This window comes from Natator depressus, chromosome 25 (genome assembly GCF_965152275.1).
Source record: "Natator depressus isolate rNatDep1 chromosome 25, rNatDep2.hap1, whole genome shotgun sequence".
Lineage (NCBI taxonomy): Eukaryota > Metazoa > Chordata > Testudines > Cheloniidae > Natator > Natator depressus.
The window spans coordinates 12,511,919-12,524,780 of record NC_134258.1 but is presented as its reverse complement, the minus strand read 5'-3'; the positions used below and the strand labels follow the sequence as shown (position 1 = coordinate 12,524,780).

Genomic DNA, 12,862 nt, shown 5'->3' with positions numbered 1-12,862 from the left:
TCTCCTCGCAACCTGCACTCGCTCAGCTCGGTAATCTGTGTCCATGCATTTCTCCAAGGCATCGGCAGATGTCCCTCCTCGTTCACATCTCTGCCCTCCTCCTCTCCCAATTTGTACTGGGCATGCTCAGGACCCGCGGCCCAGAGAAGGGATCCCTTTTATCCAGAGGTAGCCTCTGCTCTTCTTTGCACACTCAGCCTTTTCTTGGCTTGCCTATATAAAGCCAGCGAGATCACGGGGGCTCCCTTTCCCGCCTCTCCCCAGCCTGCTGGACTTTCCTCCCCGGGGTGGGAGAAGTAGTAATACCATGAACTCCTCCGCAGCTGCCGCTCCCATCTTCCTCCAGGGAGAGAACTGCAAGCCGTCATGGAAGGGGGCAGACGCTGGCTTCGATCAGACGGACACCCACTTGGAGATCTTGGGCAAACCGGTGATGGAGAGGTGGGAGACCCCTTACATGCATTCTCTGGCGGCGGTAGCAGCGTCCAAAGGTAACAGACGAGTGAGGTCCCAGCTCCTTGCGGGGGGGGGGCGAGTAGTGGCAGCGGCCAGGAGTTCAGATGCACTCGTGGGGGTCCCGCGGGATGGTATCGGGACGGGAGTCAAGGGTGCGCTGTCGCTCCCCGCGCGGGGACGCTGCCCTGAGTGGGGCGGCTGCTTCTCGTCAGCCGAGGGAAGCGCCCCGAAGGGTTTGCGCATTTGGGAAGAACAGAGACGAGCAATAGGCGGGGAGCCAGCGTTTATACAGCGCCGTTTGCAGACACGGCGGGGGGCCTTCGTGCGCTTCGGGGTCTTGCTCCACTTGATTCTCCCTTCGCCCTGCTCAGGGCACCGGGGGCCAGCGTCAAAGGCTCCCCGTTAGAAGACCGAAAGTTCGGCTTCCTTTATCAAGAGGAGCTGGGCTTTGCCCCTACCCTGAAACGGATTGATAGTGTAACAAGCATTTCCTCCCCGTCCGAAGACTGGCGTTGACTTAGGAGCTGAGCTCCCAGCAGAGAGCCGAAAGCCTGGTGTTTTTTAAACCTTCCGGTCAAGTCCTCGCCCGGGTAACTATCTGCTGTATGGCTAAGATATCAGAGTCACTGTCAGCTTTTCATGAATTGATTCGCTCCCTGATTCAAAGAGCAATGGAAGCCATGGGTTTTGAGTAGGTCAGAACAGTGCTTCAGGTCCCCTAAGGAAACTTTAAATATGGCTGGCCCAGATGGATCGAGAGGGCAGAGTTTCGGACTTTCATTCTACACAGATGCCTTTAAAGTATTTGATTTCTGCACAGCTTTGAGGGTAACATTGGGGGGTGGGGGGAGGAAATCAGGCCTGTTGAAGCTTTTCAGTCTAAAGTCAAGAGAATTCCAACAGTGCACAAATAATCTCCTGTCCGTTGTCCTTGGTGTTCACTCCTCTGTCATGCAATCCACATTTGAACTGTAAATGCCAAGCAAATCCATATGCTCCACTAGAAGCAGGGTTAAGAATAGCACCCCTGTAACAGTAGCTGGGTCAAACAGTTGTGCTCTGTGTAATAGAAGACGGGTTTCCAAATAGCTGCAGACTTATCCCGAGGGCAAGAGAGGGGGAGGGGAGGTCTGCAGTTCTGCATTGGAGGAGGGGCTAAAGTACCAGAACCCTCAGGTGATCTCCTTGATCTTTGCACTTTACCTTTCATTTAAAAACAAAGTGTCTGATCCAAAGCCCATTGAAATGAATGGAAAGAAAGACTCGCATGGACTTCAGTACCCAAGGTTTAGGCCCAAAGCTCTTGAAACATGTCACATGGAGATTTTTAGTGGCATGTCTACAAGCAGTGAATTGTTACCAGAGAAGCAGCCCAGAGGGATCAGGTAGTTTCCTTTTGTTAGGAAAAGGTCTAACCACATTTCATATAAGTAATGAAGGTATTACAGGTTTTTAAAATTGGTTTGGAGAAAAAAATCCTCAAAGTTTGGAAGGGCAATAACCCCTTTTAGGGCATAAACTCACCTCTTTCTGATGGGGGTCAGGAAAAAACGTTCTCCAAGGGCAGGTTAATTTCTGAACCTTCTTTTGAAGCATCTGGTGATGGCCACTGTCAGAGAGGAGTTGGACCCCTGCTTTTATCCAATCTGTTTTGCAGTGTTGCTGTAGCCATGTTTGTGCCAGGATATGAGAGAGACAAGGTGGGGGAGGGAATATCTTTTATTGGACCAACTTCTGTTGGTGAAAGACAAGCTTTTGAGCTCCACAGAGCTTTTCTTCAGGTCTGGCAGTCCTCTGTCCCTATGGATTCAGACATTACCTGGAGTCTTGTGCAGCTCCAGCCAATACAGTGTTACTCCAATGCACTACGGCCAGAATAGTGTAATAATACTTCAGACTTATCCAGGGCTACATTTTCAAAGCATCCTCCCAAACAGTTAGGCTCTGATTCCGAACATGCCCTTATACAAACACATGAGCAGCCCCCTTGTCATCAATGGGATTGTCACATGTTTAAGGTTAAGCCTGCAGGTAGGTGTTTGCATGATCAGGACTTCATGAGGGAAAAGAAAGTGAAACTGACGAGAAACAAAGATGAAACTGACAAACTGAGTTTCCCTCTACCAGCAAAGAAACAGTATAAATGGTTGGGGGGGGGGGAGTAATTTCTCATCCAGTTTTAATAATTTCAGGAGTTAATAGTTGGATGACTGAGAATATTTATGTTTAAGTAACATTTTAACCCGACAATGTCCCCTTAAGAAAAAAATAGTTTTGGAAGGTGACTGACAATAGACCAAATGACTAAGGTATGCAGAACATTCCTTTCATTCATGCCCATTCACCAATTTTACAGGGTTGCACCTTGCTGGAGGAAGTAATGCCATCACATCCTTGGTGAAAGTGGGTCAATGGTAGGACTTCACACCCACTGATTTGGAGTTTGAGTCATTCCCATGCTGATGAATTAATTTTCCAGCCTGCCAAGCCATGTGGATCTTGTTCCTTCCAGAGGTTTTCAAACTCCTTATCTCTTCCAACACATTTGCTGGGTTTTCTATCCAGTTAGGCAGGACACCCATGAGTTAGGAGGCAGGGTTTTGTGTTTAAGGTACAGGAGGGAGGAGAGACATGGCTAGAGTGAGAGCAGATAAGTAACAAATCACTGCACCCTGTTTTCCAATCCAGCTTTGATTTAGCTGGCTGGGCAGGCCCCTTGGTGCCAATTCACAGCTTGCCTTGATCTTCCTTCATTTTTCTAAGTTAATTTAGTGCTAATGAAAGGGGCCAGAGCATGAAAATCCCCTGGCTTGAGAATGGGTCCAACATGCAGAGGTGGGACAAGCTTCCCCTGCATGCTACCCTATCGACGTGACCCAATCCTGACCCAGAGGGACCTTCTTTAGGGCTAAGAGTGATTTTCAGTCTCCATGGCCCATCCAATCCTTGGTCACATTGCTGAGACTGCCGAGAGAGGAGACCCAGCTAGAGCCAGCTGCGTGGGGGCAGACATCAAGACCAAAAAGCCTTCAGACAGTAATGACTGCTGGTCACTAGCAGCCTGGCTTGGACTCGCACCAGTGACCTATAGGTGAAAGGCTCTATATCACCCCAGCCAGTTCCTCCCAGGTTTGTATCTGAGCACAGAAGACTAAGGGACCAGCTGCCTTGTATCCTGTGATCAAGACAGCTGTCATTTAACTCTCAAGCGCGCCTACAGAACATTGGTAGCCAGGCTGTGACCTGTCTTTCCCTAGGCGGCCGTGTGCTGGAAGTGGGGTTTGGCATGGCCATCGCGGCCACCAAACTGGAAGAGTTCGACATTGAGGAGCACTGGATCATAGAATGCAATGAGGGCGTCTTCCAGAGGCTGCAGGAGTGGGCCAAGAAACAGCCACACAAGGTACGAGCAGCTCCGCTCGCTGTAGACAAGGATGCATTGCAGACTCTGTGCACCTTTGTAGCTACAGCTGAGCTCAGCTGGGAGTATCAACGGGCTACAATATGGCCTGGGATGGGGGGACTTATCCCAATCTCTGGCTGTGTAGCTATGTTCATATACAGCCCTGATCACCAGGCTCCAAGCGCCTTGCAGTTGGTAAAGGATTTTGTCCCCCACTCCCCAAAGCGTTACCCCCATCTTACAGCCGGGGAGGCGAGGCACAGGCTAGATTGTGGTTTGCCCAAGGTCACATAGGAAGACTCGGAGCCAGGAATTGACTCCAGATCGCAAGTCGCTCCCCAGTGCCCTAACCACTAGGCAAGCCTTCCTGCCCATTTCTTACCCTCTAGATTTCCCTGAAGGTATGTCTACACTACGAAATTAGGTCGATATTATAGAAGTCGATTTTTAGAAATCCATTTTATACAGTTGATTGCGTATGTCCACACTAAGCATATTAAGTCAGCGGAGTGCGTCCTCACTACCATGGCTAGCATTGGCTTTCGGAGCGGTGCACCGTGGGTAGCTATCCCACAGTTCCCGCCGCCCATTGGAATTCTGGGTTAAGCTCCCAATACCTGATGGGGCAAAAACATTGTCGCGGGTGGTTTTGGGTACATGTCGTCAGTCGCCCCTCCCCCCGTGAAAGCAACAGCAGACAATCGTTTCACGCCTTTTTTCCATGCGGATGCCATACTGCTTTCAGAGGAGAGTGCAGTAGGACTGCTAACCGTTGTCATCCACCGCTTCCACTGCAACTCCGCTCTGCTGACATTGTCTCAATAGCAAATTTCTCCGTGTTGTCTGTCATGGGCTCCTGGGTACCCGTCTTCTTCCTCGGGAAAGGTGTGCGGTGCTGTCGTCCTCCACCGCTTCCGCTGCAACTCTGCTCTCCTGAATCCACCTCGCAGGTCCTCTCGTCGTTCTCTATAAATATCTATTCTCATGGCATCCGTCGTCAGCCACTGCTTCCGCTGCAACTCTGCTCTCCTGCAGACGCCGTGCCACGGCAAGCATGGAGCCCGCTCAGATCACCGCGGCAGTTATGAGCATTGTAAGCACCTCGCGCATTATCCTGCAGCATGTGCAGAACCAGAACCTGCAAAAGCAGGCGAGGAGGCGACAGCAGCGCGGTGACGAGAGTGATGAGGACATGGACACAGACTTCTCTCAAAATACGGGCCCTGGCAATTTGGCCATCCTGGTGGCAATGGGGCAGGCTCATGCCGTGGAACGCCAATTCTGGGCCTGGGAAAGAAGCACAGACTGGTGGGACCACATAGTGTTGCAGGTCTGGGATGATTCCCAGTGGCTGCAAAACTTTCGCATGCATTAAAGGCACTTTCGTGGAACTTTGTGACTTGCTTTCCCCTGCCCTGAAGTGCAAGAATACCAAGAAGAGAGCAGCCCTTACAGTTCACAAGCGAGTGGCGATAGCCCTCTGGAAGCTTGCAACGCCAGACAGCTACTGGTCAGTCGGTAATCAATTTGGAGTGGGCAAATCTACTGTGGGGGCTGCTGTGATCCAAGTAGCCAGCACAATCACTGAGCTGCTGCTATCAAGGGTAGTGACTCTGGGAAATGCGCAGGTCATAGTGGATGGCTTTGCTGCAATGGGATTCCCTAACTGTGGTGCGGCGATAGACGGAACCCATATCCCTATCTTGGGACCGGACCACTTTGGCAGCCCGTACGTAAACTGCAAGGGGTATTTTTCAATGGTACGGAATGCACTGGTGGATCACAAGGGACATTTCACAGACATCAACATGGGATGGCCGGGAAAGGTACATGACGCTCGCATCTTCAGGAACTCTGGTCTGTTTGAACAGCTGCAGGAAGGGATTTACTTCCCAGACCAGAAAATAATTGTTGGGGATGTTCAAATGCCTACAGTTATCCTTGGGGACCCAGCCTACCCCTTAATGCCATGGCTCATGAAGCCATATACAGGCAGCCTGGACAGTAGTCAGGAGCTGTTCGACTATAGGCTGAGCAAGTGCAGAATGGTGGTAGAATGTGCATTTGGACGTTTAAAAACTTGCTGGCGCAGTTTACTGACTCAGTTAGACCTCAGCGAAACCAATATTCCCATTGTTATTGCTGCTTGCTCTGCGCTCCACAGTATCTGTGAGAGTAAGTGGGAGACGTTTATGGCGGGGTGGGAGGTTGAGGCAAATCGCCTGGCCACTGATTATGCGCAGCCAGACACCAGGGCAATTAGAAGAGCACAGCAGGGCGTGCTGTGCATCAGAGAAGCTTTAAAACCCAGTTTCATGACTGGCCAGGCTATGGTGTGACAATTCTGTTTGTTTCTCCTTGATGAAAACCTGCCCCCTTGGTTCACTCTACTTCCCTGTAAGCCAGCCACCCTCCCCTCTTCAATCATCGCTTGCAGAGGCAATAAAGTCATTGTTGTTTCAAAATCATGCATTCTTTATTAATTCATCACACAAACAGGGGGATAACTGCCAACGTAGCCCGGGAGGGATGGGGGAGGAGGGAAGCACCAAGTGGGGTGGTAGATGAGAGGAGGAGGGAAGGACAAGGCCACACTGCACTTCAAAACTTATTGAATGCCAGCCTTCTGTTGCTTGGGCAGTCCTCTGGGGTGGAGTGGTGGGGTGCCTGGAGGCCCTCCCCCCACGTTCTTGGGCATCTGGGTGAGGAAGCTATGGAACTTGGGGAGGAGGGTGGGCGGTTACACAGGGGCTGCAGCGGTAGTCTGTGCTCCTGCAGCTCCACCAGATGCTGGAGCATATCAGTTTGATCCCCCAGTAGCCTCAACATTGCATCCTGCCTCTTCTCACCTTGCTCCCGCCACCTCTCATCTCGCTCGTCCCTCCTGTCCTTGTGTTCATTTTCTGCTTTCCTGGACTCTGACACTGTTTGCCTCCATGCATTCTGCTGAGCTCTTTCAGTGTGGGAGGACGGCATGAGCTCAGAGAACATTTCATCGCGAGTGCGTTTTTTTTCGCCTTCTTATCTGCGCTAGCCTCTGGGACAGAGATGATGGGGGAGCATTGAAACATTTGCATCTGCGGGAGGAAAAAAAGGGAGAGTAGTATTTAAAAAGACACATTTTAGAGAACAATGGGTAGACTCTTTCATGGTGAACCAAGCTGTTAACATTACATAGCACGTGTGCTTTCGGTACAAGGTCACATTTTGCCTCTTATATTGAGGGCCTGCTGGTTTGGTGTGAAAGATCACACACGCAGGGCCAGGCAACAGAATTCAGCTTGCAGGCAGCCATGGTCTTTCGGCTTCTTCAACCTTCATAACACATGGGAATGGTTTCAAACAGCAGTGCCCTCCTTTCCTATACCAAGCACCCGTTGCGTTGGCCATTTAAAAGGAGGGGCTGCGGTTTTTGGGTTAACGTGCAGCACAAACCCAGCTAAACCTCCCCCCATTCTCTGGGATGATCACTCTCCTGAGGAGAACACAGAGAGATAAAGAACGGATGTTGTTTGAATGCCAGCAAACACCGGGACTATATGCTGACATGCTTTGTTATGCAATGATTCCAGAATACGTGCTACTGGCCTGGCATGGTAAAGTGTCCTACTATGGGAGGACGGAATAAGGCTGCCCTCCCGAGAAACCTTTTGCAAAGGCTTTGGGAGTACCTCCAGGAGAGCTTCATGGAGATATCCCTGGAGGATTTCCGCTCCAGTCCCAGACATGTTAACAGACTTTTCCAGTAGCTGTACTGGCCGCAAATGCATCCCAAGTCTTCAGGGCAAATTAATCATTAAACACGTTTGCTTTTAAACCATGTATTACATTTACAAAGGTACACTCACCAGAGGTGCCTTCTCCGGCTTCCTGGTCCGGGAGCCCGCCTTGGGAGGGTATTGGCTCCAGGATGATAAATAGTTCCTGGCTGTTGGGGAGAACGGTTTCTCCGCTTGCCTGCTGTGCGCTATCGTCCTCCTCCTCTTCCTCATCCCCAAAATCGTCATCGCTGTTGCATGAGACTCCCCCCTTGCAGGTGTCCACAGACAGGGGTGGGGTAGTGGTAGGGCCCCCCTCTAGAATTGCATGCAGCTCATCATAGAAGCGGCATGTCTGGGGCTCTGACCTGGAGCGGCCGTTTGCCTCTTTGGTAGGCTTGCCTGATATCCTTAATATTCACATGGCACTGCTGTGGGTCCCTGTTGTAGCCTCTGTCCATCACACCCTTGGAGATTTTGGCAAATATTTTGGCATTTCGTCTTTTGGAACGGAGTTCTGATAGCACGGATTCGTCTCTCCATACAGCGATTAGATCCAGTACCTCCCGTTCGGTCCATGCTGGAGCTCTTTTGTGATTCTGGGACTGTGCTGATCAACTTGCCACGCTGGCCAAACAGGAAATGAAATTCAAAAGTTCCTGGGGCTTTTCCTGTGTACCTGGTTAGTACATCTGAGTTGAAAGTGCTGTCCAGAGTGGAACAACGGAGCACTGTGGGATAGCTCCCGGAGGCCAATACCATCGAATTGCGTCTACACTACCCCAAATTTGACTCGGCGATGTCGATTTCAGTGCTAATCCCCTCGTTGGGGAGGAGTGCAGAAATCCATTTTAAGAGTCCTTTAAGTTGACAAACACGGCTTTGTCACGTGGACGGGTGCAGGGTTAAATCGATCTAACGCTGCTAAATTCGACCTAAACTCGTAGCGTAGACCAGGGCGGAGCTGAATGAGGAAATCTTTGGAATCAGAGTTAAAAAAACCAAAACTTTCATAACTTGGAAGCAGAAGAAAAGTTTAGCAACACACAGCCACTCCATTAAGCAAAACATTAACTCTCTCGGTAAAGCGAAGGCTGGCCCCGCACGGTTGCTGTACCCTCACTAATATCACGTTGTTTATTAATTTGCACCATAAACCCGTTTTTTAAATCAGTCACAATGTATTAGCGTCCCCTTGATGGGGTACAGGATCCTCAGTTAATCTATCACATATGGGCACCGCACCCTGGGTTACGTGGATGCCACTCCAGTGAGGACCAGCGAGATGCCAGTGGGGTTGAATTTGACTTGTGGACTCTCCCCTTCCCCCCGCCACTTTTACTAGGCCAAATCCATCCCTAGTGTAACTTACACTGCAGCAAATGGACTTGAATTACACCAGGGCGGGATTTGGCCCAATATCTGCGTGTTAGAAGTTGCAAATGCTGGTCTTGTGACACACACACGCTCTCTCTCTCGCCAAATCCTTGGTGCAGATCAGCTTCGCTCCGTTGCGGCTACCGCGCTCCACTGACGCACACCCATTGTGGAGCTGGACTTTTATATTTAATCAGGGCTTGTTAAGAGGAAAACAACTTTAATGCTGCATGTAGTGGACATTGATCCAACTCTTCCTTCCTGCCCCATTCCCTGGGTGTTTCTTATTCTCGCTTTGGTCAATCATTGATCAGAATCTGTGCCTACATACCATCTGGTGACTTCTCCTTGTCTTGCCTGAAGGTCGTCCCCTTGAAGGGGCTGTGGGAAGATGTGGTGCCGACGCTGCCACATGGACACTTTGACGGTAAGGGAAGCAGATTGAAATAAAAATCCAAAGAGATCATTGGAATCCCAGGGGTGGGTTGTGGAGAAGGAGGCTGCTGGGCAGTGAGGACCTCCACAACACCCATGGATCAGGGGTCCAGAGAAAGACAAACTACGCCAGAGCCAGCAAGCCCGAGTTTATTGGGCAGGATTTAGAGTGGCACGTGGTCTGGCCTGAAATGTTATGGAATCTAGGACAGGTGTGGCTATTAAACAATGGAGGGATTCAAATGGAGCATGAATCAGGGGCGCTAGCTATATACTCGATAGGAGGGTGCTACGTAAACCCAGCCTGAACAGGACCTGAATTTAGTCATGCTAGGAGTAAGAACGTTCACGCACTCATAGGAAAATATACCAGGTGGCCTAATTTTCACAGGTGTTGAGCACCTGAAACTCCCATCCAATTCAATGGGAGCTGACCTTGCTCAGGCTCTATGAAAAAACTCAGGCCCTAAGATTAAGTACCATGCATTGCTGGAGGAGCTGCACATTAGCTACATGGGAGGCTGTGTGACCTAGTGGATAGAGCACCAGAGCCCCATTGGGCTAGGCAGTGTACCCACACACGGCGAGAGACAATCTCTGCCCTACAGGGCTTACAGTCTAAATCAACAAGACAGAGGCCTGGCGGGGAAACTGAGGCACACAAAAGGGAGTGACTTGCCCAAGGGCAGTGGCAGAGCCAAGAATAGAACTGATGCCTCCTGACTCCCAGCTCAGGGCCCTGGCCGCTAGGCCCTGCTGCCTCATTAGCTCGCACTGAAGCAGGAGAGATGAAATTCAGCTAGCCAGCTTAGCCCAGCCTCCCAAAGCTTGGCAGAAGGAAAGCACGTTGCTGTCGGTACGATGAAGCTATCGCCAACACTGGTGTTATCAAATGCATGGGACTCAAATGTCATGTATTAAGTGGGGGAGACAGGCCAAGCAGCCAGCTACGAAGAGGAATCTTAGCCCAACTAAACGGTCCCAGTCTGTGCTACAGCATATCTTGCAGCTAATGCATTATTTCCCTCGGTTTCCCTGGACAGGCATCCTCTATGATACTTATCCCCTGTCAGCAGAAACCTGGCACACTCACCAGTTCAACTTTATCAAGGTAATAGACTCTCCTGCAGTTCTCCAATGAGCAGGATTCTTCCCTCGTTATCCGCATATTTCAAGCCCCCTGCTAGCGTTTCTGCAGCAGCTCCAGGCATTTGGGGGCCTGCTCAGACAATATGTCTGTCTGTATGTACGTATGTATATGCTGTGCTCTCAGCTCCGGTTGGGTTTCACTGGGAACTGAGGACATATCAGGGGGAGGGAGAGAAGAGTCAAAGGGGTCAGAGCCTCAGGAGAAGAGGCGGGACGGGGCAGGGCTTTGGTGGAAAAGGCACGACAGGGGATGTTCCCGCACTCCTGCTGGAGTGTCCGGTTTTTAAATATTACAAGTTGGCAACCCTATGCAACGGAGGGAAGGCAGAGAGGAGCACGGTGTTTAGGGCAGCCCCTAAATCCCATCAGCCTCCCATTTGTTTCCCTCTTCCACAGGGTCACGCTTTCCGCTTGCTGAAAGCCGGCGGCGTGCTCACCTACTGCAACCTGACATCCTGGGGGGAGCTGCTCAAGACGGAGTACACGGACATTGAGAAGATGTTTGAGGTGAGGAGGGGCAGAGGCTCGGAGAGCCCGATGGCAGACATGACCACAGGCGAGGGGGTGCCAAACCCTGCAGTCGTTTCTCACCTCACCCAAGGTGGCTGCTGACAGGAGCATACAGATACCAGAGTCCTACCACGTGCCCGACTGTGGGTGCAAAGCTGCATTAGGCCTCACACCTGCCATTCTGTTTGCGGACACAAACGAGCACATGAGTTTTACAGGCCTGGATTAGATCCACATAAAAACAGGCCAGTCCTCAGCCCTTTGGAAACAGGCCCTCCGTTAAATGGCACAGCTAGATAACAGGCAGGTGATATGAGCAGGAAGGAACGGTTGACAAGTAGGGCTTGGCGGGACCCAGTTCAAGGATACACTTGTACACTTGAACACCCAGGATAAAGTACAGTGGGTGTTTTTCCAGGACAGTTCTAAAGCTTCAACCATCTTAGCGGCTGGGGCAGCGTCATTTTAATGTAACCAGACCGGTTAAACAAAGGGTTAGGCGTCTCCTTCCTCGAGGATGACGTTGGGACAGACTGTGTGTTCAGGCAGAGGTGGCTCAGAACCTCACCGGTCTCTGTCTTACCTGTCCCTCCCTTAGGAGACTCAAGTTGCACACCTGATGGAGGCAGGGTTCAAGAAGGAGAACGTAAGCACCAGCGTGATGGACTTGATCCCGCCTGAGGACTGCCGGTACTACTCCTTCCACAAAATGATCACGCCCACCATCATCAAAGAGTGAGCAGCCACCCAGCACCCTCTCCTGTCTCGCTCACTCAGCTGCTACAATAAAGAGAGAGGGAAGAAATCCTGCCAGCAGGAGTGAAAACTAAATCATCAAGGACTGGCTATTTACGATCCAGGGAGGGGAGGGAATATTCATCGCTCTACAGTACTAATGAGGGAAGATTAACATATCGATTGGACTTTCCAGTAAGATTGAGAGGAGGGGAGGATTTGGGAAAGTACAGTTGGAAGTTTGACAGTTTAGAACTAGCACGTCTGTAGTGGACCCTGCACCACAAAGGGTTCAAGTGACTAGGACTGGGATTCAGGACTCCTGCCTTCTAGTCCCAGCTCTGCCACTGAGCTGCTGGTGTTTATGAGCAAGTCACTGCCCCGTCTGTGCCTCAGTTTCCCATCCACAATACATTATCCCCTTTCTCCCCCCCACCCAATGCTTTGAGATCTATGGCTCTAAGACCCTAGGTCAGAGCTAGGTGTTATTTGGTCAATGAAACCTGCCCCAAGGCCTGGCTGTGGATCTGGGGCATTTCTCCTACGTTTTTAAAGAATGTTTTTATTGTGGGGGTTGACCTGCACTCAGAGCCCTCGCTGTGGGCTCCACAGCTGTTGATTAAAGTGAAAATCAGTAGGGGACTGTAGGTAGCTTGAATGGGGGATTTCCTAATCTGAGTTTCCAGTGGAACACTGTCTTTTTTTAAAGATCAAGACTTGACTCTCCCCGACCGGCCGAGTAAAGTACCCTCTACCCCACAGAGTTTAATTCTGAAAGCCTGGCATTTGCATTTGTGTAATTAAATGAGATTCAGACAACTCCCAGAGCAAATCCCGTGGGAATCTCCACTTATATTTTTGGCCAATGGCCTGTTTTTAATTAAGATTTTGGTAATGAATTCTTATGACCTTCCTGGAAGTTTACCACTACATGACTAATTACCCACCTCTGTACATAGATGTGGTGGACATGCTATTAATACGAACACTAAAGACAGTAAATTGACTTAAAAACTACAGCTCAAGACTTCAGAATAAT

At 50.4% G+C, this 12,862-nt stretch overlaps 1 protein-coding gene across 1 annotated transcript; it reads left to right on the top strand.

The window, feature by feature from the left end:
* Positions 1-143: 143 nt before the first annotated feature.
* On the top strand, positions 144-12,840 carry GAMT (guanidinoacetate N-methyltransferase). Its single transcript, XM_074939631.1, has 6 exons — positions 144-491; positions 3,714-3,859; positions 9,358-9,421; positions 10,473-10,540; positions 10,975-11,085; positions 11,687-12,840. The coding sequence occupies exons 1-6, from the start codon at positions 308-310 to the stop codon at positions 11,825-11,827; spliced, it is 714 nt and encodes a 237-aa protein (XP_074795732.1). The 5' UTR covers positions 144-307; the 3' UTR covers positions 11,828-12,840.
* Positions 12,841-12,862: the final 22 nt, after the last annotated feature.

Coding starts and splice junctions, on each gene's coding strand:
- GAMT (XM_074939631.1), top strand. CDS start 308: ATGAACTCCTCCGCAGCTGCCGCTCCCATCTTCCTCCAGGGAGAGAAC. Junction 10,541..10,974: donor ACCAGTTCAACTTTATCAAG/GTAATAGACTCT, acceptor CCTCTTCCACAG/GGTCACGCTTTCCGCTTGCT. Junction 11,086..11,686: donor ACATTGAGAAGATGTTTGAG/GTGAGGAGGGGC, acceptor TCCCTCCCTTAG/GAGACTCAAGTTGCACACCT.